This window comes from Onychostruthus taczanowskii, unplaced genomic scaffold (assembly GCF_017590055.1).
Source record: "Onychostruthus taczanowskii isolate IOZ18803 unplaced genomic scaffold, ASM1759005v1 scaffold48, whole genome shotgun sequence".
Classification (NCBI taxonomy): domain Eukaryota; kingdom Metazoa; phylum Chordata; class Aves; order Passeriformes; family Passeridae; genus Onychostruthus; species Onychostruthus taczanowskii.
In genome coordinates, this window is record NW_024502347.1 from 4,649,087 (window position 1) to 4,677,011 (window position 27,925).

The following is a 27,925-nucleotide window of genomic DNA, read 5'->3' on the forward strand; positions in this document are numbered from 1 at the left end:
TTTTCTTGTAGCTGCTTAAACTCAAGCAAATTATTTTCTCACTAATTATTATTATATTGTCTTTAAAATAATCAAGATATGTTGCACCTACTTCCTTTGGTGCTGCTCTCCAAAAGTAACCGTATCCTTTCTACTGCAGTCAATATAAGATCTGTAACAACTGCTTCCTGCAAGTTTAACCTTATGTGCAAAGACTTCTGCAATTTCAAGCCACTGTTCCTGGTGATAAACTGGATTTTTTGTAAATTTTACAGCTGGCATCTATATCTTCCCAACACCATGCCTGTAAGTAATATGAAGTTCAAAAAAGGGCAGGCTCCACCTGAGCCACCCTGGTTATGTGTAGGGAAAAAGAGGCTGGAGAGCAGTACTGTGGAAAGGGACCTGGGAGTCCTGGTCAATGACGAGTTGAACACGAGCTAGCAGTGCCCTGGCATCCAGGAGGGCCAGTGGTGTCCTGGCGGGCACCAGGGCATCACAGCTGGACAAGGGAGGGGATTGTCCTGCTCTGCTCCGCACTGGGCAGCCTCACCTCGAGTGCTTGGGGCAGTTTTATATAAGACAATATAAACTACTGGAGAGCATCCAAATGAGGGCCATGAAGGTGGTAAAGAGTCTGGAGGAGAAGCTTTATGAGGAGCAACTGAGGTCACTTTGTCTGTTCAGCCTGGAGGAGACAAAGGGGAGACCCCATTGCAGTTACAGCTTCCTCATGAGGGGAAGAGACAGGGCAGGTAGAGATCACTTTAGTGTGGTGACCAGTGACAAGACTAGAAACAGCATGAAGTGAGTCAGGGGATGTTTAGGTTTGATATTAGGAAATGGTTCTTTAACCAGAGGGTGGTTGGACTCTGGAACAGGCTCCCCAAGGCAGTGGCCACAGCATCTAGTCTGTCTGAGTCCAAGTGTTGGGACAATGCTGTCAGGTACGTGGTGTGATTTTTAGAGTGTCCTGTTCAGGGTCATGAGTTGGACTCAATGATGCTGATGGGTCTCTTCCAGCACAGCATATTCTGTGATCCTATGATTCTATAAACACAAGTAGTTCTGTATTGTTCTTGGAGACAAGTGGCCTCTCAAATAGGCAAAAGCAGTAGCATATACTTTGTAGTGAAGCCATCACACTGCACTTTTCCAAGCACTTGACAAGTTACTTGTAGGATTATTAACTCTAAAAAGATATTACTCAGTTACATGTGTATAAACTTCTTTCATAGTCATTAAATAATGATTTAATCTACTTCTATAGATAGAACCTTGTCATTAGTTCTTTTAAAGTCTCCAGAATTATTTTTTCCTGTAGAAATGAGATTAGCTATAATGCATGAGAATATTTTGCATTATCCACTGCACTGTAATACTTTTTAGCTCCAATAAAGCAAAATATTTAACAAAACTATTCTGTCAGACATCATGGAAATGCCTCTTCATAAGGATTCCTTTCAAATGTATATGCAAACTATGCATCATCCTAGCAGAGGTTGCACAATCCTTTTCCTCTGAGACTGTGCACGTAATACACAGGATATAAACCCATTATAAATGTCAGCTCTCTCAACAGCATTTCATAGATACTGCTGAAATATTGGATTACTCTCTTATTCTTAGCTGTTCTGGGAAAGCCCCAGATGCTGTTTTGTTCTACCTTCATTTCTTTTGTGAAAAATTTTACATTACGTCCCGTTTTACATTCTGTTCTATTTCCCCTTATGAAGCTGTCATCTTTTTTTCAGATCTTTCTTCAACTGCTTTTGTTAAGTTTAAAACTTTTTTAACTCTTATTTTACCTCCTTTGGTGACTGCTGATTCCTGAAGGTATGTTCTCTATTTGTTACATCTTGATTCAAGACAACTGCCAACTCACATATCCCCTTGTACAACACTAGTATTTCTCTTGACACAGATGATTTGTTGTTACTTGGAATCTTCAGGATGAATAAGAGCTAAATAATGCCTCTGATATGACTCAAAATTAATGAAGGAATAGTGCCTTCTGTCCCCATATAAAGAAGGGAACAAAGACCAACAGAAAGTTTACTCAACTGACTTGTCTCTTTACATTCAACATTTCTTCCCCTAAACTTAAACTCCAGAATTCTGTTCCTGGATTTATCATTGTTTTAAAGCTGTTTTCTCTGGTGTTTATGATGCTTCTCTGACTTGCACATAAACAGAACAATTTCTAGACTGTTTTGGTCTCTCTGATTCCTATCAGTTTGGCATTTCAATGTTCACTTAAATTTCTGGGACATGCCTCAGATGCTTCACAAGTTTGCATGCAGATTATTTAAAGATTATAAAATATTCCTAAGATTTGACTTTTTCCATACTAAAACTAAATGGAAGGTGGGTTTTATCCTCAAAATAACAAAAAGGTTTATAAATAAGAAAATATAAGATGCCAAAAAGGCCAGGAGGACTGAAGTTCAGTCTATTCTCTCACTTGCACATCTGTAGAATATATTCAGCAATACAGAGCCACAATAGAACAGACTGGAAAAATTGGTATGAATCAAAACTAGATTCCTAACAACTAACTGTTCAAAGATAAGAGTGAACAGAATCATAATTTCTTCAGCAGGTGTCCATTACACAGAAAATTACTGAAATAATGAACATTTCAGAGATGTTATTGAAGTAGCAGTAAATAGATTCAATACATAGGTGAATCTGTATTTGATAATACTAGGTACCTCTTTAATCCAAGATATTCCACTAAACTTTATTTCTTAAAATTCCTTTCCGTGCGCTTGAATTATAGTACTGGACACAACTTTCCCAGTGCAATGATTTAACATATGTTATTAACACAGATAAAAACAGTACCAAACTTAAGACCTACCTTAGAAAAAATAAAAATATATCCACATCAATGAAAAAATGATAAATTCTTGTTCAAAATGAAGTTTAGATAAATATTTCCCTGAGAAATAAGTCAGTAGAACCACCTTACAATATTAAGTAGAATTATTGTGGGGTACTCACAGTCTTTGTGTGACACCATTTTCATTCCCATCTATCCTGAAATCTAATGCTGGATCTTCACTTCATTTCCTTGGAAAAAATCACTGCACTCAGTGGGTACTCAGTTCTTGCTGAATCCCCTTCTGTGGATTCTAGGAGCCAAGCTACAACCAAGCTAATACCTGTAGTTGGCTTTTAGTCTTGCAGCTGAAGTTTTGTACTTAGTAAAAAGCAGCTGACCTGGAAAACACTTAAGTGATTGGAATTTCCAAGCCAATATGCAAACCCCTATTCCACAAGGGTAAATCAATATTTGTTTTGTCTATGGCATGGTATGGAATCTTTTCCTCCTCTTTTAGCAATCTCAGCAATAAGCCCTCTCACTTTAAAAGAATCAGCCTCACTTGCTAGTATAAGCCTTCCACTACTAGAACTTCATTCTCTAAACACAGAGATTTTAAACATATTTAAAACCTTTTTTTTTATAAAATAAAGTACTGTGAACAGTACTGTTGTTGTTGTTGAACATATAGAAGGCACCACTAAAGACAAATTTATCATATGAAAATATACAACTATTTATAAAGTAACAACTGTTTTCTTTTTTGGAAAATACAATAAAATCCATAAACTTTGACAAAATTTGTATTGTACCTGCTTGAGAAAATTAAAATAAAGGTAAATTCTAGCAATGTAGAGAAAGGAACAGTGTATGGAATGTTTCCTGTGCTACAGCAGCAACTAAGATTAACGAACAGAGAACAAGTGGTTGACATATCACCTACCCATGGGAGTTCCAACACCGTAACCTTTGGAGTCTATCAGGCCTCCAATCTGTGTTAGGTTACAGTTCCTCTGTGTGACAAACTCAATGGTTGTCGACTCCATTAGAAATGCGTAATCAGAGGTAAGCACGCGTTGGATGCCTTCTTCATTACTTTTGACAAGTACTGACTGCCTTCTGCTGCTCATGAAGGCCCACATCTTGTCATAAGTGGAGATTTTGGATTTCTGAAAGACAAATATTAAATGCAATATGAGTAAGAATAATATGCTTCTACGAGTGAAAGCAAGCTCTCAATTTGCACATTGCTCTCCTCTTGGACTTTACCACATCAGGTTTTACCAAGGCAATTTTCTAAGGATATCCATGCCTTTCATCTCATTTGTACTTCTCATCTTCTCCATTTACAAATAAACAACTGGACAGATTGTCCAATGGGAAATATCTATTGTTGATCTGGTTTTTATTGTTTATATGTTTTTATGCAGGAAGAAGGCCTACAAGTACTTCAGGTCAGTGGAAAACTATTAAGTATTTCACTCTAGCAAAGATAATAAACAATGTTTTTAAGTTTTGTAGGAGAATCTGGGATTCTGGCACAAGTGAAATTTTGCTCTTATTTCAATCACTGAGCTGAACATTTCGGAAAACCTAATGCATAGCATGGCAATCTGAAGTAATCAAAGCATTCACAGATGGCAGTATATGGAGAAAACACTTGTGAATGAGAGGGCAGATAACATTTTATCTAACGTACATGAGAAAAATACTTGGAGAAAGATTTTAGGTGAGAGATAATATCACTGTCAGGTCATAGTAAGGCTAGCTTGCCTTACAGAAATGGACTACTGGAAGTCCTAAAAATTAATATGTGTTTTCTGATATAATATTTTCAAAATACAAAGAACTGTTGTGGTAGGAAGGGATTCAGTAATTTGGGACAAAAGAGTCAGTAGTTTGGAAGAAACTGATGCTGTGAAACTACAGAGTTGCTTCCTTTTTTCACCTGAGTTGGTTTAAAAAGAAGGTAATTACCTTCTCTCATTTTTGTACAACACAGTGCTTAAGAGATTATAATGACGGGATAAACTGAAGTTATTAGAAATACTGAACATTTTATACCATATTTGTCCCATCTGTTTAATAACACTGCAAACTCAAAATGTATCAGAAAATGTTCTGTAATATTAAATTTTGCCTTGTAAAAAAATTAGAAATACCATGTAAACACTAGTACTATCAAACTCTTTAAGATGTCTTTCCTCTTTTGATGTCACCCTTAAACATATTTCTGCCATTAGGTCTGGAAGAAATTGACACTACAAACATTTCTGAAGTTCAGATGATTGACATCCAGAAATTCTGACCCAAAAGAGAATTAACAGTGTATGTGGAATGAAAATAACATTTATTTAGAAAAAAAGAGATTACTCTGTCCCCCTTCTGAAATACAATCCAATAGTTCTTTCACTATATCTGGGGACTGAAATCAAGCATTTGAGCTAAGTCTAGTGTCAATGCTAACAAAACTGAAGACTTTTGGGGCTCTGAATTTTGCACTGTTATTGTACTGAACATAATCTGGGCCTGATTGCAAAAGATTTTAGTAAAAATGAAAAAGGAAAGCATGTCTCTTCAGAATATTCTGTGAACATGTAGAATAGAGACAACCAAACAGATAGGGTCTCTCCTCAGAGTGTTTGTTTTTTGGTTTTTTTAAATCAAACAACTCTTGCAAGCATTTAATATTGTGTTGTAGCATAATATACTTCAAGAAATGCATATCAGCTCTGTAGGAATCAAAGCTAATGTATAACGCAGCTAGGGTGGAAATAAATGTTTTTCAATATTTGCAAAATTTTGCCAAGAACCATTATTTAATTATTTTATCATACAGTCTTTACCCCAGTAAATTTTTAAACTACTATAAATAATCTGAGCAATATATAGCATTGGCAGAGAAAAAAATTTTAGCAATTGTTTAGATGCACATTGCTGACACATGTTGGGGGGCAGGAAGGAAAAGCCAAATGAGATACAACCAAAAAAAAAAAAAAAGGAACTGTAATACATATGGGGTTTTTTTTCTATTTTTGTTAAGAAAAAAAATAAGCTCCAGGATGAAATAATATTAGCAAGGGGAATTGTTACTTTCTACTCAGTCATCAGAACATGTGAAAAAAATACAATATCCTTTAAAGGACAGAATGTTTATATTATGATGACTGATTTAATCAGCTAGGATGAAGCCACTGCTACTATTGAAAAGAAAAGAAAAAAAGTTGTCAACAAAATCAGAGAAAGCTCCTGCACAGGACAGCTCATTTACTGGAATAATTAAAACGAAATGAAAACATTAAAACGGTCTACACATGATTAATAAAGAGAGCACAAAACCTAGACTACCAGTGCACATGGCTCACCACTGTAAAGTTGTCAAGGATGATAGAAAGTGCACAAAAGTGAATGCTTTTGCACTACTTTCTTCCACCTCTAGAAGCTGAAATTATGCCAGGGAATAAGGCCATTCTAATTTTGAACTCTGTGTTTGGGATTTTTTTAATGCACAAGACATTTTTTTTCCAATCTTAAATTAAAAAACCTTCTTCATTTGATTTAGGAAAATATAACCACAAATAGTAATCCTGTGTTTGCCAAAATACTCAGCAGACTCATTGATGAAAATCAAGAAGTCAGAACAATGAAAAGCATCAGGGGCCCATTTGACATTGGATTAAAGATAATGACACTCCAACATGCTTCCTGTGGTTATGACTGTATCATTCATACTGTTAGAAGCAGATGCTACAATTTACATTATCTTTCCACCGTCTTTCACTGTGTGCAAATCAATCTGGTTAATCAATCTATATACTTCATCAATGAAGTGTGTTATTTTATTTGGGTTAGTTCACCATATTGTTTCATCTAACTGGAAATCCCTGTCGGGAAATCCAACCTAACTTGAAATCAACCAGAAATGATATTTGCATAAGATAACTTGTGATGACATGATTTACCATGCTTGTGCTTCCTCAGGAATGCTGAAGACATAAGAAAGCTGCCTATGCCTTGAATTTCACTGGAAGAAAAAAGAGAACTATCTAATAGGAAAGCTGGAAATGAAAAGATTAAGCAAATCTCGAAACTCATCTCAGCATCGAACTGATGCATAAAAGCTAGCTCTCACAGTGACATTCAGAGGATACTGTCAGTGTCATACTCAGCATTCATGAATTAAACATCATTGGAAGATAACTGTGCTTGTCAGGGACCACAAATGGAACCGTGGCAAAAGCTCTAAGTTAGTCATAGTCTAATGCTATGTATAAATATGAGTCTGGAAACAGAATGAGTCATTGTCAGTAATGTGTTACTTACTGCTCCATCCTGGAGCACTGGCTTGGAAAGAAATATCTGAGCAGCAGGACTGGACCACAAGGTTAGAAAAATATCAGAATGTTGAAAATATGACAGAATAAACAAGGATCAAAGTACATGGAAGCAGACTTCATAATACAAGTCAAGAGCAGATAAATGCATAGTAAAAATGTGCCAAGCTAATTCTGACATTTCTCTATGAAGGAAAAATTACAGATCCATTAATGGAGATTTTTATTTTAATGATAGCTTACAGCTTCTTTTCTGGCTTCTAAAAGCATTTAGGTGCCACAGAAAATGCTTCAGCTTTGCTTTCACCCATGCTATATTTCAGCTCAAAAGAGTCTGCAGTAACTAAAGAAAGACTGAGGGTAATTAAGATTAAATTTTGAGAAAAAAATAAAAAAAGTCAGCAACCCAGTACGGATATATTTTATGAAAGCATTCTCCACCATGTGAGAATTAAATCATCACAATCATTATGTGAGGGAAAAAAACCCACAGATTCCCAATCCTACTACAATATTTTTTATTTAAGAGTGTGAGTATAACAGCTTTGTGACTTTTGTTTTCTTGAGCATTGCATTCTTAGTGGACACAATTCACTTTGCTTAAAGTTGATTCATGGATTTTTTTAAAGCTAAAGGAACTATGCCCATTCATGCTGACCTTATGTAATGGGCAAACTATGAAATATCACTTCTGAATGACTTCACCAAGCTCATCACTTACACATTTGCACTGACAAAAAGAATGACATATGAAGAGAGATTTCAAAAAAACCAATACATATGAGCCTTATCAAGGTGTTGAACATGGTCTCTCAAAACATCTTTGATGACAACTTGGAAGGACAAGCACTGGACAGATGGAGCAGCTGCAGGTAGAGAAATGGCAAAGAAAGTCACGATTAACATCTCAAGCCAGATTAGCATTTTGTCAAGATTTGACTACCTCAAAGATCAGTCCTAGACCTGATACTACTCAGTATCTTTACAACCAGTTGGGAAAATGGTACTGAAAGCACCCTCATCAATTTTGTGGATGACATGAAACAGAGAGGAGAGGCAGAAATATTGAAAGAAAGAGCTACGATGCAGATAGGTCACAAAAGGCTTGGAAATTAGTATAAGAAATGTATGAGATTTAAGAAAGATAAATTCAAAGTCTGTGCTGGGAAAAAGTAACCCCAAGCATCCATATTGGCTGGGAATTGGCTGGTGGGAGTGAATCTTGGCTGAAAAGGATTTATGGTGCCAAGATAGCTAGCAGAACATAACTAAGCAGCCCATCTCTGCAGCAGGAAAGCAGACTGCAGGCAATATCAGCAGCCTATAGACAAACCCAGAACAAGGGAAGTGATTAATCCACAATACTTGGCAATTTTCAAGCCACACAAAGACCGCTCTGCTCATTTCTTGTTCTCTGAGTTCAAAGAAATTGTAAAATTAGACAGAGCCCGCCAAAGTGATCAGAAGATTAGAGATCTTAACTTACAAAGAAAAATTTATATAAAATGGTGTTTTTCCTAGAATGGAAGGCTTACAGAGAATCTAATCACCTTCTTCCACTATCTAAAGAGAATGTTAGAGAAAAGCTGAAGGTACTCTCTTCATTAGGATGTGCGGGGATAGCATAAGAGGCAATACACAGTGCTGTTAATGGGAAATTCTCTGAGAATTTAAGGAAAAAATTCTTCACGGTGAAAAAAGCTAAGTACTGGAACAGGGAAGTCAAAGAATCAGCTTACTGGAAATATTTGAGACAGCTTAATGTAACACTGAATAAATAAATCTAGCACCACGCCCCCTGAATAAATTAATCTCACACTATTGTTTCAGCTAGAAAAGCAGATCTCCTCTAACAAGAGTAAGGGACCTCTAGAGATCCCTTCCAACTTTGAGTTCTCATTGATTTCTTTGATTCTTTATCGGCATGACCTTATGTACAGTAATTAATGAGTTTCTGGAGACTTCAAATTTTGACCTTGAGCAATTTCAAGAAAACAAAACAAAATATATAATTTCTGGTTTTGGGGAGAAAAAAAAGGTGGAAACAAAAGAAACAAACCAAATAAACCCCAAAAGCATTGTGAATTTATCTGGTTCATACACCAAGCCAAAGGCAAACACATCATTATCCAGAGGAGTGTGTTTTCCTGTCTTTTTTTTCCTCTTCATTCCTCTGAAACTCTAGTGGACTCACCCTAATTGTTTCATACATGACCCTTTGGAAATCCTGAACAAAAGTAGAGGAATCCAAACTTAACTGTTCATGTTGTAAGTTATTTTATTCATTCCTTATTCTTCTTTGTAAGTTTGACATTTTGTTTTGGCATATGACCTAAATCTACATAGCTGTGAAATAAACTAGAAAATGCATTTCTGATGTTTTTAATAATGGCAAAAGCACTAATGTAGCTCAAGATTTTTTCTAAACCTAAGAAGGTTAGATGTCAAATTTAGGTGAAAGAAATATTATAGTCAATCCTCTTACTGTTTATAGATGTTCTAAAATATCTGGGATATGTCTCCAGTATTTTAGGCCACGGAAGATTAGTACCATTAATAGAGAGATCAACAAAGTTAATTAATGGAATTCATTTCAAATCATAGTGTGACAAGCTTAAAACTGAGAGAACAAACAGCCTAAGTTATCCTGTAATTCTCCTGAAGAATTATAAATACAGCAAAACTCAAAGACAAGGCTATCCAGAAGAATTTTAACAGTAGAATAAATGAAAATAAATTGTACAGAGACATAAATACACTGTTCACCTGCCTGTAGTCTCACCAAATGGAAATTTGTAAAGGCTGATTGCTACTGTTCAAATATCTATCAATGATGATGTCTTTCCTCCATTGTGTACTTCAAATACTTTATTGTTTCTGTAATGAATGTCTGTGTACACTGATCCACCTTTCCCAGTTCTTAATATGTAACTGAATTCTTTGGAAGAGGTACTGTTTTCTCCAAACAACTCAGTGTTTCTGAAGTGGACAACAACAATCCATTACTGGGACTTCAGAACTAAACAGTAATACAAGGATATAAGTAATACAAGGAAATAATGATATATAAAGGAATCAGAATAAAAGATGACACTTATTATGAATTTTTAGCTTTACACACTTAATTTTTAGCTTTCACTAACCACTATCACATCTTGTTGAAGATTGTTTTAAATAGTACATTTAAATTTGTTTTAATGTCCAAAACAATTTCTAGTTTCTCATAAGTCTTAGCTAATTCTACACTCCAAAAGTACTTTTTTGAGGCAACTAAAGCATTATAATTACTGATTTTGACATAGCTGAGTTATGTGTAAAATGCAATTTGATCTTAATTGCATATCTGCACCTGATGCCTCCACAGGATAATACGATGCCATGCATAGTCCAGACTTAAATCAGCTTAGCTGTCCTCTACTACCGAACAGATAAACTTAATTCTAGTGGGCTTCTGTGTATCATCTAATTTTTTGAACAGTTTAGCAAGTAGTTATAAATATCAATCTCTTTAATACAATATTCTTTATTTGATTGTCTCCTAGAACTATTAGACTAGCTTCTTCTAAGTCATCGCAGAAAAAGGCAAAAGAAACTCTTTTTTCTTCCTGGTCTCATTCGCTATAACCTCAGAGTACTATTTTTCTACTTTTTTTTCCCCCCCTATTTTTTCAGAACCACTGAGGCCTGAAAACCCCTAAGTGAACCAGACAATTTAGATTTTGTTATGTCAGCATAAAAACAATAAAAGTAATGCATACAGTGTTCTCTCCTCCATAACGGCAGTTTTTATGGTCCATAGAGCACAAATGAAAAGAGGAAAGGTGTTTCTGCCAAGAATAGAGCTACAAGGAATGAAAAATGTAGTGCTCAGAGAAAGACATTTTCACTCTTGCCCTGATTGTGCTGACTTTTTGTTTTAAAACAAAGATTTTGAACAATTGTTAAATATTTCAAGTAACATATGGTTAAAAAACGCCAAACTTTAATGCTATTGAAGTAAGGTTTTGCTATCAGCTTTGACTTGGAAATAGGTAAAGACTTCATAGCTCCAAAATTACTAGTGGACTTCAGAAGAATTTCTTGCCTTTTATACCAGAATGATATAGAGTTCTCTACTGAATAATAACCAACATCACAAGAGCTCTTCTTGTAAAATACTGTGGAAGATGACAAGTGTCATATATCTCACACTTCTGCAGGTTTCTACCTTTATAAGTAGGAATAAGAATGTAATAAAACTTAGTCTGTTTCTAAAGCATATCCTATACTCGATGTTTGTAAAGATAAACTTATTTCTGCTCACTCTGCCTGTTCTGAGATACAAACTGCATGTACAGAACTCCACACTTCATTTGCACTGTATCTGAAAACAATCTCATTTTCCGAAAGCACTGCCTGCATAGTTTTATCTTTGGAACTGTGCACGAAGATCACAAATACTACTTTAAATATTACCTCTAATAGAGCAAGAATTGTCACAATGCCACATTTTAACAAATGTATTCTCAAAGCATTGATACCTGTATGAGAAATATTTGTGCAGTATTCAAAGCACAATTAATATGTGCTCTGCTTAAAACATTGTTGCTGTTGAGATTTGATATAAACTTATTTGGCAACATTAGAAGCCAAACATAGCATTTAATTGGTCAAAGATCTCTCTGAATGAGCAGAATAGATAGAAAGCCCATTGATTGTTATTGGTCACTTTTTTCCCAGAAAAAAAAAAAACATATTAAAAATAAATACTGTTTCATTGTCTTCACAGGTTCCAAAAACTTAATGGAATTTCCACTGTCATTTTTTTCCTAACGACACCACTCAAGCAGTAGAATTAGCATTAACTATTGTTTGTAATGATAGTCATCTAAATGAGCCTTGTTGCACAGGCAGATTGCTGGGGTTTTTTCTCCCAATAAGTTCACCTATCAGTTCTGTTGATAAACCTAAAAAAACTCTTGACATCCAAAATGGACAATAACTTTAGTATTTCTTCACAAAACAGCTCATGTAAAATATTTGCATTCTATACATTAGCATAAGCCACCACTGAGGTATTTTGCAGTGGGATTTGGGTTTAGCATTCTGTACTTTCTTATTACACAAAGTAAATTACCAACCACATTGGACCATATGTGCTAACAGCTGAGTTTTTCTCTGTACTTTTCCGACCTTGGTGACTAGAAAATTGGAGTTAATTCAGGCAAACAGGATTGATGCCATATGTGGTTGTTATCAAAGGTGTAGAGGAGTGGTGGGATACTGATCAGAAGAATTTTTTGTTAGCAAATCTGTCAGATCTTAGAATAATTCTGGCAGTTTTATCTTTGAACACCTTTAGTTTCCTAAACAACATAATTGAGAAGATAAGCAACATAACACTTAAGGAGCTGCTTCTCTCCAACAATAAAAGTAATTTTAAAAAAGTAATCTAAAAGATCTGGAATTAAAAGATATAATAAAAGACAGAGGAACTTCTTAGCCAGACTAGTTCTTGATGAATACATCATGAATAATCCATCTACACACCTAAATGAATTTACATGTTTACTGTTAGTGATTTGTACAGAAAATACAAACAGCAGAGTTATAAGATGTAGTTTTGAGTATTTTTTAGTACTGATATATAGAGCCTCTAACCAACTTATCAGAAATTGATGGAGAAAATTGCATTGCTGATAAAACCATATAACGTATCAAAAGTTAGAGTAAAATACATTTAATGTGTTTACTTGCACCCTGCAATTTGGACATCTCTAATAAGTGAGTCCAGGCAGTACAAATGTAGTTCAACAGAGAAAGGGATATAGTATAGCTTTAGAACACTAAGTTCTACAAAAGCTCTACTTTATGTATAACTGGGAAGAGGCAGAACAAGTGTATGGCAGAACTGGGGGGGAAAAAAAATCACTTTCCAGCATTATTAACTTCTCTATTTGAATTCTTTTCAGAATAATTGTTCAAAATTAGCAGCAATAAAGTAACTGAAAACTTCCAATGAATGAAAATGTGACAACAAATTACCAGCTTGTTTGACCACCCAGTGATTTAAATCAGTCATGTTAATGTTAAATAATGCACCAACACTCAGCCATAGATTATTCTAAGATTTCTCCAGCTAATCCTGTGCCAATTACTTAATTATTGCTCATACTGATGCCTGAATGTATAACTGAAATGTGTAGAACCAGTCTTGGGGGAAAAATAAAACATCATTTTGAGTAGCAGTCTCATGTGTGATCTTCACTGAACATTGATATATTTATAGTTGCACATTGTAAAAGCAATAACACTTTATAATCTATGCATTTTGGGGACAGAGCAGAATTTTTTATTAATAATGTAACATTTCAAACATGGCTTGAAATAATTACTCTATGGCCTCTGACATCCAAGTTCTGAAACATAGTCAAGAGAAGAAACAGATATTTGAAAGGTACTGATGTGGACTAGTGGAAATCTACGTGCCATCAGAAAAAAAATTGTGTGGGCTGGTGTGTGATAACTCCTAGAAAATTTACTGTTAATGATCATAAGGGAATTGGAACTAGATGGTCTTTAATGTTCTTCTAGCCCAAATCATGCAATAATTCTATGATGATCCAGCAGCCAAGGGTTCTAGGCATTTTCTTCATGGAATCGCTGGGTGTAGCTGTGCCTCATTCTGTTTCCTCTGTCAAACTGTTCAGTAAATTGATCAATTGGACAGAAAAGTAATTCTGCTATTCATCTAGTAAGCAGCTAATGGGAAACACAATTTCTGATGTAGTTTGAGAATCCATTAAGTTGAATTTAGCTAAATTTATATTATTATCTCTGCTAATCTGTTTACGAAAACAAGCCAGCCTTTTCAGGATGCTACCAAATTATCTTGCTGAGCAGTTTCCAATAATAATAACAACTTGGACTACAGTGTTTGACATAGTTCCTTATTTTGTTTAAATTGAAATATTTGAGAAAATTCCATTCTAGGGAATTTTTATGGAAACTAACTTATAAGCAACCATTTTAGAAACTTTCAATAAACAATAAGTAAATATGTATTAAATTTCAATTTTAAAAGCTAACAACTTTAGTGGTGACTGACTTAATGCTTTGCTGTTCATATGTATTATATAAGACTGAAAAAATGGCAATGAAACCAAAAATAGAGTGAAAGAACAGAAAACTCATTTAATTCTTTCTGCATTCTACACCATACTACTTATCCCACTACATCTAGATCCCACATAGTTTGACAAAAATTAACAGCTGCACAGCTAGTGTTTGTGATTGTATTTTAGTACACAACTGATTCCACTGTGAATGTGTTATCATGACTATATTATTTTGTATGACCCTTTGGTTGACCCCTTCACCACTCACAGATAGGGTTATAGAGATCACCTATGAGTCTGAAAGCCATCGAGTGTTTAGCAACACCACAAATATGATTTCCTTCCATATACCATGAAAAAAGCAGAAAAAGCAGCAAAACAAAACTAATACAAACAATTTCAAACAAAACAAAGTGGATGAAATTGCTTGGGCAAGTAAGGAAATAGTTTAATATTTATCTTGAATATCAGTTATCTGCTGTGTTTGTTTAAAATGTTCTAATTAACATAAAAGGTTTTTCTAATGAGCACCTGGACCAGCAGTTGGACAGATATACCCTTAGTTCATTTTAAAATAAATAAATAGCTGCAGATAAGTGAAAGACATTTTCTGTCAATTAGTAAATTAATAAGGAAAACTGACTTGCTTTAAGGTGTAAAGCTCCATAAACAATTTTGAACTTGTCAGAAGATCTGAATCAACTTCTATGGTTTCATCTTAGCAATAGCTAACTTCAGTAGAATATATCAACACTGAGCAATCAGTGTCATTTCTCAATGGGACAGATATTTTAAACTTATTAATTTCCATGTGTATTCTTATAATTTGATTCTTGTTTATTTTTATATGACATAGTTGCATTGAACCTTTCTGGAAGGTGGCAACTTACTGAAGATCTCTGGGAAAAGTTTATTCATATTCATCATGACAGATATGATAGCATCTGTCAATTAGCCCACGCTTTCTATTCAGATCATGACAGTATTTGCCATTATGCTATGATTGTTTTTTTCTAGAAAATATATTCTATAGCTAACTCTATCCCTTGCAGTATTTTTACTTTAAATACAAAACATAAGAAGGCAATTACTATGTCTAAAGAAACACCAAACAAAAAAATTATATACAAGCCACAATCACATAATTATAATATTTTCTTTGCATTCTAATTACTCCCTATTTGATTTCCTCATTTTGAGGAAATTTGTAAGAATATTTGTAAAATATTTCTAATATTTTGAGAATAAATAAATCCCACTAACTTGCTTATTTGCTCTACTTACTCTAGAGATGCCAAACCATACAGCATGATATTTCTGGGTTTGTTTGTTATCAACTATTATACTTATGGGACTTATAGGAGTGCGAAAATTCATGAGTTGAGACAAAAACAGTTTAGCAGGTAAAGCAGAAGGTGTGTACACAAGCCAAGAACAAGGAACTCATTCACCACTCCCAATGGGCAGGCCGGTGTTCAGCCATCCCCAAGAAAACAGAGTTCCATCATGTGGAATTCCTATTTCTTGGGATGACAAACACCATCACTGCAAACATCCTGCCTCTGCTTCCTTCTTCTCCCCCCAGCTTTATATGAAGAGCATGATGCCATATGCTGTGGAATATCCCTCTAGTCTGTTGGGGTCAGCCGTCCTTGCTCTGTCCCCTCCCAGTTGTTTCTGCACCCCCAGCCTTTTCACTGGTGGTGTAGGATGAAAAGCAGAAAAGGCCTTTGCTCTGGGCCAGCACTGCTCAGCAGTAACAAAAACGTTCCTGTGTTATCAATGCTATTTTTATCTCAAACCTAAAACATAGTCCCATACCAGCTACTGCAAAGAAAAATAATACTATCCCAACCAAAACCAGCACAAAGGCATAGCCTTTTAAAAAATGTCTAGCATGTGTTAAAGACAGCTAAAAATTTGAAATGGCTCATCTATTCCAACAGGAGTAGTGCTGACACTGAAGCTGGTAGGGGAAGGGAGACCCAAATTGTTATGTTTTATTAATGCAATCACTGTTTCCTTCCTTAATACAGTTTAGTAAATTTCTTCCAAGAAAGGCCATTCTATCAAATGGGCATAGAACATGCAGGGAAAATAAAACTATGGAGGCTCACACCTCTTCCGTGAGAGAATGGCCCATATACCAGTGTTCCAGATTATCACAGGAGTCCTTGAATCACAGAACTGTTGCGGTTGGAAGGAATCTCTGGAGCTAATTTATCCCAAAATCCAGGTCCAAGGAAAGTCTGGTAGAACAGGTTGTCTAGGACATTGTCTAAGGTTCGAAAATTTCTGAGGACAAATACCCCACAGTTTCTCTGGACAACATGCTCCAGTGCTTGACCCTCACAGTAAACTACTTAAATGAAGGTGTTCATATTTTAATTTTTTATCCACTCTCTTGTCTTCTTTCACTGAAAACCACCAAGCAAAATCTGGCTCCATAATTTTTACTTCCTCCTGCCACATATTTATAAATATAAGTTTACATTCCCTACATGCAACTTTTCTTTGTTCCAGGCTAAACAAACCCTGCTCTCTCAGCCTCTCTTCTAATGATGGATATTTTAATTCACCAGGGGTTTGACATTTTCTTTTTTTGACCTACATGAGGTTCCTGCCTGCCCATTTCACCAGCCTGTTAAGGCTCCTCTGAAAGTCAGCACAACCACTGGCCTGTTAACTACGCCTCTTGGTTTTGTATCATCTGTAAACTTGCTGAGATATTACCATCCAGACCATAAGTGAATCTGTATGGGACCTGATACCCCCATGAGAGCACAACTGTCTATAACTGACCTCCAGTTGGACTTCAGGCTGTTCATAACAACCCTCTGAGCCTGCCAGTCCAACCAGATTTTAGTCCTACTCACTCTCCACTTAATATGGTCCATACTAAATTAGATAGATACCTTTAAACAATGATAGACTAGAAAAGCTGTCCTGGTGGTGTCTCGGTGTTGAACTCTCCTCCTGGTCTTGATCTCCCTTTTATAGTCTAGTAGAGGTATTCAAATAGCCTGTAAAAGTCCCTTTATACTACTTATCATGATGTTTTGTAGACAAAGTGGATTTCTGCTCCACTGAAGAGTCGTAGATTCATAAAATCATGGAATATGTTGCATTGGAAGGGACCACAAAGATCATTGAAGTCCAGCTCCTGGTCTCGCTCAAGGTTGCCGTGATGCACACCATGTGCCTAAGAGCATTGTCCAAATACTTCTTGAATTCTGTCAGGTTCGGTGCTGTGACCGCTCCCTTAGGAAACCACTTACAGTGCCCAACCACCCTTTGGGTGAAGAACATTTACCTAATATCCATCCTAAACCTCCCCTCACACAGCTTCAGGCCATTCTTTTGGGTTCTGTCACTGGCGCCCAAAGAGAAGAGATCAGTGCCTGCCTCTCAACTTCCCGTCACTGAGGAAGTTGAACTGAAATGAGGTGTACCGTCAGTCTCCTTTTTCAGGCTGCACAAGCCAAATTACCTCAGTCGCTCCTGATATCATCTTTTTTATATAACCATTTTGTCTATATCTTCAAGTCCAAAAAGTTAAAATTTATCTCCATTTCCCTCTATTACGCCACTGTTTTCTCTGCTAGGTATAATGACGGATTTAGACTCTACTTCTTCTTATTTTAATTCTACCTCTTCTGCTGTTTACAAATGTTATATTGCTAACATTTTGAAAAGACAAAACAGCAACCCTGCTGTCTCCAATAAAGGAGTAAAAGTAAATAATTAAAAAACCTTTTATTTTTCTGTAATAGTTAGTAAAATCAGGCTTAGTTCAGTTCCTTTGTTCAAAACTGAGTTTTCATAATTCTGTCTGATCTTTTGCTGTAATTTTTCTTAATTCCCTTCCAACTTATAAGACAAAAAACCTCATTGTTATATCAATATTCAAGTCTGGAGTGCTTGTCTTAAATACATTTACTGAAAATTCATTAAAACTTTCCCACTGTGCCTTATCAATCTGAACCTGATTTTGTGACCTTTATGCCTCACTTTAAAATTTTCAATCAGTTTTAAATCACTAGCTTAGTTGGCTTTTTTTCCATTTGCCTGCACCAAAATGCTTCTTGTTCGCCTCAACTCTTTTGACCCTCACTGCTGTACAGTATGATTAATGCCTAGAGAAGAGATATGTTAAATGCTTGGTTCGACCAGCTTATTTTTTAACTTTCAGGGGTTTTTTTTATTCCCTTTGAGTCTTTTTTTGTTATGTATGAATTTACTTCAGACTGGAAGCTGACAAGAGGCTTAAGGCAATCTTATTTTCTCCCCCTTTAAACAGGCTTTATCTAAGCAATACCAAATGCCATAGCTGCAGTGCAGTACCTTTTCTTCTTGATTGCAGGGCAGACTATTTGCTTGAAATTTCAAATGATGGAGAAGGAACTAATACAACTCATGCATACATTTACTTGTCTTTGGGATCAACCTTTTGAACTACTTGAAGACAATGATTAAGCTATTTCTTACTGTCTACCCAGCTCTCTTAGACCAATTTACGGGTTATAAGTTAGGCTACTTCTTCACTTTTATCATCCATTAGAACAAATACGTAATGCTTGGAAAGACAACAAAACTAGCAAAGCACACACATCAATGGATATGAAATACACCAGCTCACTGAAACCATCTTATTTTTCAAAAATCCTGCCTAAGCATTGTGCAAGTTTATACTTCATTTTTATTTACTTCTGTGGATTCTAATAATCCCTCAGAAACTGAAATTAAAACTATTGTCCTTTTAATACTTGTGTCTAAATAAATTAATTTATAATTGTTTTTCTGATGTCTCAGGATCTTGATTTTCCGAAAGAAAATTAAACTTCCAAACATTTCCAGAAATGTTTTCCCTTTAAAATTACTGTTCAAAAAAAGAGGAATACATGTTGCATATTTTAAACATTGTATGTAATGCACACAATGTGAAAAGTTTGTGTAGACACTCAAAAATGAAATTTCTATAAGTATTCTAAATCTGTGATGAATTGTATATGGTGGACAATTTTATTTTCCAATTATGGAACATGAAAAACATACAACTATGTCAGAGATCTGTAACAGAACTCCAGACTGAGCTGACTAGTTTGGAATGAAGTCCAAACAGTGGTTACAAATAAACATCTGTGAGAAAGAAACAGTGAGAAATAAAAGACATATTTTTTGTGAACACTCAAATATAATATTCATAAATATTATGAACCCTATGAGATCACACTCAAAGGTAAATTTTCTGCTAGTCCTTCTGGAATATGCTTACCTACTTGACTAATGACATTCAGTATATTTCTATACTATACCAAAGGTTTCAGTAATTAATTAAAAAGTCTTATTCAATAAAGAAAATAATTAATATTAGGAAACTGATATTAGCAAATTATGTCATAGAATCACAGAATTATAGAATAATTTAGGTTAAAAAAAATATATCTTGGAAGGCACATCTAATTCAACCATGATTGTAACACTTCCAGGTCTACAACTAAACTATATGACTAGCTTGAAATTCATGACTCCATGGTGCAAATTGGTTAAAATGCTATAATGGGTTGATAAAAGGCTTCATATTGACTCGTGGAAAGGCTTGTGTTGGAAGGGACCTTCTAAGAATGTCTAGTCCAAACCTCCTGCCCTGAATAGGGACTCCTTTCACTAGATCAGTTCGCCCAAAGGTCTGTCCAACCTTGCTTTGAACTCACTGCTACTCTCTTCTAAGCAAAGTAACAACTTATGTTATCTGAACAGTCAAAGAAGAAAGACTACTCTGAAGTAGTAATGTCCATCTGCCTAAGTTCGTATAGATTTGGAAGGGATGTTTTTTTCTTAAAGAATCTACCACATTTTTTCTAAAGCATCCTTGGTGTTAATGTCTACAAATGGAAAATGCTTTCTAAGTTATCAAGTTGATGTCTTCAGCTTGGATAGCACTTAATGGATTTTTTTTTCTGTAGTATTTGAACTCTCAAAGGCTCTTAGAGAAAAATCCATCTGGTCAACATTTCTGTTAAAACACCCCCTGAACTGAAAAATATATTACTTGTCTAAAGATGTCTTAATGATATTTTTTTTTTTTTTTGCTTGTTTGATTTGAAGGGTGAGATGTAACTCAATAATTTTTAAAATAAATTTAAGCTTAATATTTTAAGCCAAAATTTATTTATATAAATAAATAAAATAATAAACTAATATACTAATAAATAAATAAATAAATAGATGCTATGAAGCTATATTTGTGTCATGTTTCAATTTGCCTGAACAGAATATTTTGTTTGGCTTGCATTTTCTCCTAAATATTCCATTCATGACAATTAAGACTTTGCCTCTGTCAGAAATCCAGTGTGAGGAACATATTTTGAAATCTAAAATATTTTTTCAGGGAAAAGAAAATAACACATTAAAGTGACAATCAATATGATGTTTTCATACATAGTCTCTAAAATCCTTTCTGATGATCCAAGACAAAGCTTTACTCCTATCTTTAAAACATTACTTATTTTCAGAACATCACTAACATTAAATGAAAATCCTCATTTTCCCTTTCTTTATGTCTCCCTGCCAACACTCCAACTTTATAGTCACTAGTAGAGATATTTGACCTGCATAATTGCTTTTTTTTCTTATCAAAGAAGAGGTAAAGTCTAAAAATAGCTTTAAAGAGAGCATAAAATCATAGACAAACTCACTGAATTTGGATATTAAGCACTTTTCTTTATGATGGCATTCCTTTCTTCATTGCATTACTCCTACCCACTCCCAAATCCCTAATTTAGCCAATCCTTAACCCTTTGGAGCAGTATATCAGTCCATGTATCTTTATACAGAGATATAAATACACCCCTTGCTGTGTGTTTTTGTGTGTTTATATATAAAATTACCATATTTCTGCATGGTTTTATTTTTATAATGTATTTCTTACAGATAGTAGATTTAAGTGAATTTAAGTAACTAGATAGTGAATTTAAGTAGACTAGATAATTATGTTTAACAAATAGTCTATGTCACAGCTTCTCTAAAGCCCTCTATATTTTATGAAAGAGTTAAGGAAAGTTTGGTGTTTTGGACCTTGGAAAGCATAACAAAAACTTTTAGTAGAAGATACCTCAGCCATGCAATATAATTCTTAAAATTTGATGGATACTAATTCCAGTGAATCTCTACAATATCGACACTTACATTCAAAGATTATCAGAAATATTCTGTCTGCTATCTCAAACTAGCCAAATCACTTTTTGTCCATTTATATTTCTACCCACTTCTCAAAAGTATGTAGGAATTAGTATCTCCTTATACATCTGCAGTGATCTGCAAGAGAGAGGTCATACGGAAGGGTTTAAACTATCTCCTTTGAAAAGTCTTTAGAAGAAAATTCCTCCTCATCCTTTCAAATACATGACCTGTGGCTAGAAAGCTATAGGTGTTCTGACTAGATCAAGATGCAATCTATTCTGGAAAAAATACTGACATAGCACAATTTTTCTTCAAGGAAGAGAATTTAAATTTTCCTTTTATCTTAAGTTAACATGATGAGCTAAATGGTGGAAAGGGAGAGCCAATAAGGAATATGATGATATTCCACAACAGCAAACACTCAGGACCAATTTACTTGTATTAAAATAAAGAGGACATTTCTTTTGTTCTTGATGAAGCTTAAGAGCCTATTTCATTGCTTATAAATAATTTATAAATATTTATAGAATGCTATAAATTTAATTTGGTTATAAAAGTAAGGTTACACAGGTGAAGTTCTCATTCACATATGCAATTTGAGCCTTACTCTAACAAAAAAAAAAGTAATTATCTTTGTTTATCTGTGTTTGTAAACATCTTCCCTGTTGCCTACCACTCTCAGTATAAAGTATAAGCTTCTTGATTTTTCTCAGGATTTTTGAGACAGGTCAAACCTGACAGAAAAGCAGAGAGACATCAAGACAGAACAAATACACTACTCTTGAGACACTAATAATTTCAATAGAGCTATTTCATTCAAGACGAGATAAGGATAAGAAGCTGCAACCTTGTACCTGTATTACAAGAATTCTGATCCTGAGAAATGTCAAATGACTTAATTTACATTATTCTATCATTCTCAAAATAATAATTGTTATTAAGTAAATAATTTTCATCACCATTCTCACTTTGGTTTTTTCCATATTCCAGTAAAGGGGATTGTATGGGAAAGGAAAGCAGTAACCATTTCTGGTCTCTGAAGAAATTTTTTCGTTAGACCTGTTGCTAATACAACATAATTAATATTTGCTGTACAACTTTGTTGCTAATGGCAGCTGCTATCAGAAACGTATATATAGTATACATTTAATGACTACCCAAAAATGAGAAGACACCTACTGTACAGTGTGACCTGGAGTCACTAAGAAATAACTCACTAGAAATAAGCTGGACAAGTCTGCTCACCAATACCAAGCTTTGTGGAGCAAAAGATGGAAGAGGAAAGGCAGTTCAGTGATTCGATAGAGCAAATATTGAAGAAGGTGCACTTTAAACAGTTTCCAAGGTAACTACCTCTGTGGCTGGAATCTATAAATAGGGGTACAGACAGGCTTTTAACTATGATACTGAAGACAATCAAATATGCAAAGGAAAATAAATAATTAAAAGAGTGGAAGGTTGAATGAAAGAATATGGAAATTATATTTAGTGAAAAAAACATAGTAAAAGAATAGTACTAAAAAAATTGCTGCAAATGAGTGGTATCAGTAGTATATTCACAGTGGCCTGAAAAGCATTGACAAAGAATATAAAATTGTCTACTACAGGAGTATTTGGAACAAAATCGTACGACTTTATAGGCAAATTGGATGTGCATGTTTGTGTGCATCCGATTTATATAGACTGTATATTCATATATGTACACATACTCACACTCTGCTTAGGTTATCTGATATTGCTAGAAGTGCAAGAGATCAAATTTATTGTATACTTCACATGCAAGGTTAATCAAGAAAATATACTTGATCTGGGCTACGAATTTATCACATAAATATTCTCTTAGGTTGTGAATATTATTTTTACTGACTCTTTATTTAAAAATATGTCTTTTCAAAGACCGCATTGGTTTTTCCCTTATGATTTGACTGAAATAAAGCTTGCTAGTTATGGGCCAATATCTATTTCAACCCCAGTACTTTTGATGTTACAGCAAAAGAATTTTTTCCCAAAGGTAGTAAAAAAAGACAAAGAGCAACAGCTAGACTGTCAGGTAAATACAAGCACCTTTGAGCCAAAACAGATTTGACAAACTTCCCAAAATGATAAGATGCAGAGATGATTCAAAAGATTAAAAATTATTAAGGGGGATTTTATGGATATGTGTGCTATCCACATGAGTCTAATGTTGCAGGCATGTTGATGAAACTGAAAGCAACTCGAAAAATTGGTGTTTGATATAATTTAAAGATTTCCATTTTCAAGAGTGACAGTTCTTTACATTTTTCTGATGTATTTAGCAGAATAGAGAGGAAAGAATAGAAGGAAAGGAAAAGGAGAAGTTCTAAAATTGAAATGTCCTTTCAGACACTTCTGATTTTAACACCAAATGCTGTTGCGGTGATGTGAACCAGCTCATAGGTGAGCTCTATGAAACACAAGTTACTAGAAAAATACAGGTTGTAAAAGAAAAGCAAGTGAAACCTGTGGGTTTGCCTAGATCTAACACTTAAAGAATAAGAATTATTCTCTTTTTTTTATTCTGAAAAAACAGCTGATAATATATCAGCCACCTTAGGCCAAATATACACATTGCATCATCCCAAGATATTTTTTCCAAAAAACAGGATAAACTTTGTTCCATAAAACCAAACTCATCTTTTTAAAAAGACATGGTGTAAAACTGACTGTTGCGTCAAAGTACTTCAAACTGCTGGAATCTGGCTGCCTGAAATCCTGAACTCCTGCTAGGTTATGAGGTCATACCATGGTGAAGGCAAGTAAATGAGTATAAATAATAATATGGGCATGGATCTATGGAGAAATGAAAACGTTCATTCAGAACAAATGGTAGGGTACTATTTTGAAAATTTTCCTAGAAGTTCATCTTTATTTCATAAATTATTTTTTAAAAATTTAAAAATATTTAAGTGAATAATAAAATTCTTCAAACAAGCCAAGACACTTTTCTCACCTCAAAAAGACAAAACTTATGTCTTTACTGCCAATACCTGTGAGTATTTCAGACTTTTGTTAAAGATTATTCTTTCGCAGAAGTCCATTTGATAAGTTTTATGGCTCTCTGTTTGTTTTGGGTAAAGGATATTTTGCTCTGCTATTATTGTTTAGATACATTTTAAACTTTCAGGTATACTTGCTCAGAATAAACATGGAGGAGGGGAACTCCCTGTTCCTGTAGGAGCAAAGACAATGCACAAAATGAAATCAAAAAGCAAAAGTAAATAATCAACTTCTTGACTACTATAAACAGTACAGTTCCATAAGAATTTCTTACATCTTTTTTATGTTCAAAGTTTTAAAGCATCACTTATGTGGGGCATCACTTATGTCACTTGAAGATGACATGATCACAGAGGTAAAAGTTTGCAGAAAGTGCAGGAGCATCAGGTGTTTAGTGTTTGAGTACATAATACATACAGGAGGATTCAGATATTTAGGTATTTTCATAGGCAGATATTGCACTAAAGTTCACTGCTCTTCCTAGTATGTTTAGAAGAGAATTTTAAACACATACTAGAACATACAGGATGTATTTATATCATTATGGGTTTCTGCCTACTGAATTTGAGGTAACAGGGGTCTCTGTGAAGAAAGCTGTTGTGTTATGCTAAATTCAACCAGTAGATCAAGGAGACTTTAGGCATTCCATTCCAGGACACAGAATCTAACACAGAAACCAAACATACATTGTTTTTTCATAATAACTATTTCTCCTAATGTTTAAAGGGGACAGACAGCAGTTTAGAAGCTGGTATGGACAACCTATGACTAAAAAAACTTAGAAATCTTGCTCTAATAATCTTCAGGAAGAATAGAAGTAGCCCAATTCATATATGATCGTTTTCAAAACACTTGATCTTTTCAATTAACATCGCATTTCAATTATATTTTTGTGAACTCTTACATGAGCCCAGAGAACTTAGTTCCATGATCTTGTTACTACTGTAACTCTCTACACTAGCAAAAGGTAACATATGAAGGAAAATATGATTCCCAGCAGAAGATTAATTACAAACATCCAAAAAGCCAGAGGGACATAAATCAAGAGCTTAATATATGCAATTTTTTATTGTTATTGACTCTTCTCCCATCTTACTAAGTCTCTAAGATTTATACAGGAAATAAAGATGAAATATAGCAGTTTAATCAGATTTCAGCTTTCATTGCTTTTACCATGAACTTAATGCAGTGAAAATAAATGGATTGTAGAGAGTCATTCAAGCAAGGGGGTTTGACACTGCAAGTTTTCTGTTATTGCATGGCTTGAATCATGGAAAACAAATTGATGAATCTTTGATATGGTATTTTTTTATCATTGTGCAACCTGGGAACACTTATAGCCTTTGAAATAATCATTGTCTGTCTTTTAGGGGAAAAAAAAAAAAAAACAACAACAAAAAACCCAAACATTTAATAGAATATAACCTCTAAGGATTTAATAATCCATAATTTTCATTCTGTGACAACAGACTTTAAAACAAAGTAACCTCCTTAGAATCTTAGCTTCTGTTACATTTTAATACTGGCTCCTCTCTAAAGATCTCTATGAGACACATAGTCCTGACTGTTGCAGCAGATCTTGCATGGTGAAATCAAGACCATTGTGCAGGGAGGGCATCCTGGGGATTTTCCTGCTTGCTTCTCCTTACAGCTATCAAAAAATAAACCTCCTATTACTCCTGACATAGTGTTTATCAGAAGCTGACTGGGGGCTGAGTGGGATGGCAAGGACATGAAGAGAGAGAGAGAAGTATAAGAAATACACTTGCAATGCTAAATACCGGCAGCTGTGAAAAAGCCTCTAAAAGCTGTTGTAATTTGTCTGCCATGCAGGGCCAAGCACAGATAAGGCGCCTAATCAAAATAAATGAGTCCCACAACAATGGGAAAACAAAGCTCATATATTGAAAACAAAGCAAATGTTCACAATTCATTTAGGGAGAGAGAAACTTTATCTAATGAGATATCAGTAGCTAATGAGAGGTCAAACACTTGTGATAGAAGTCTTTGTGACCAAGACACATACTTCGAATAGGAGCTCTAGTGGCAGGAGCAGCAAGACAGCAAGAAAGATTGAGTGAAGACATTCTCTGCAGGCTACCAATTTTCCAGCTTCCTTCTGTCAGACATTGCCAGGCTGCCTTAGTAGTACAAAGATACAGAGAGTATGGAGAGATAATAACCTGAAAGTGAGCAATTTTCTAAGGGAAGAAACAAGATGAGGTGAACACCTAACAGCTGCCAGTCACAATTAAATGATACTATGAGGATACTTACCCAACAGTTGATGAAAGAAAATTTAGCAGGTCTGTATAACTTCTCAATCTACACTTCTGTATATAAATTGTATTTAAAAAATATTGTTCAAAATATACAAGTTAAAATATTATTACTGAAGACTCCCTTTTCTCCCAATTTATATACAGAAGTGTATATAAATACACTTTATATACACTTCTTGTATATTTTGTATATAAATACAATTTATATACAAAATATACAAGTTAAAATATTATTACTGAAGACTCCCTTTTCTCCAAATACCTTATGATTTGATAGAATTATTTTAAGATAATTATATGATGGGGTTTTTACACTCTCATTCATTGTTAGAATTGCTTTTTCAATTTATTAAATTTATAACGATAGTCAAGTATTTTTTATGTTGTGTCTGGTGGCTTTTTCCCCAGTGAAACTGGGAGGTGTTGGGGAAGATGAAGTAGGAGGAAAATCTTGACTGGATACAAATAGCACACAATATTACTCCTATTAGTACGAGTCAGGTAAATTCTAGGAAATCAGCAATAAAGGCTCTCATGACTCATCTTAAAACAACTTTTTCGTCTCTGCTAGAATTATGATAATTTCTGATGACAATCTACCATGGCTTTTTATTTTTTTCTCTGTCATGTGTTCCTGCATTATTTTTAATTTCTAGAGTAATCTCTACAGTCAGCCTATTGTGAGGAGGTATTGTATCTTAATATGAACGACTTTATACTATACTGGAGAATAAAGAAATTTTGCGGAGACCTAAGTGAAAAGAGGAACTATGATATCACCACTGTGATCTCCTTGTGATAACATTTCTAGGATTTGTTAAGATGAGTTTCTACTACTGTGGGAGGATTCCACTTTCACTGCCTAATCTAATTTTACAGTAGTCTGAAATAATATATTTCCACATAAATTTCTGTGGTTTTTTTTCTCTCTTTCCTGTAATTTGGTGTTATGTAATTTCTATTAAAATTGTGCAGAAAATTAGGGCATTGTGAACTGTTCTCTCCAATGGTACAAATTAAGTATGAAATACCCTCACATGACTGTGGTCCTTGATTTTGAAAATGTTATTATTTCACCTCATTGTTTTGGGTTTTAATTTTACTGACAAGTATATTAAATGGCCCACCAAAATATGGACAAAAATTTGTAAACTATACCCAGTTTACAGATTTTTTGGGGGAAAATGACATATTTTTTTTGCTGGT

At 34.5% G+C, this 27,925-nt stretch overlaps 1 protein-coding gene across 1 annotated transcript in view; it reads right to left on the minus strand.

The window, feature by feature from the left end:
• GRIK2 (glutamate ionotropic receptor kainate type subunit 2) overlaps positions 1 to 27,925 on the minus strand; it is a 347,507-nt gene that overhangs the window by 31,761 nt on the left and 287,821 nt on the right. Inside the window, exon 14 of the mRNA XM_041414905.1 lies at positions 3,750 to 3,975. Within this exon, the coding sequence (XP_041270839.1) occupies positions 3,750 to 3,975 (226 nt within the window). The remainder of the gene's footprint in view (positions 1 to 3,749; positions 3,976 to 27,925) is intronic.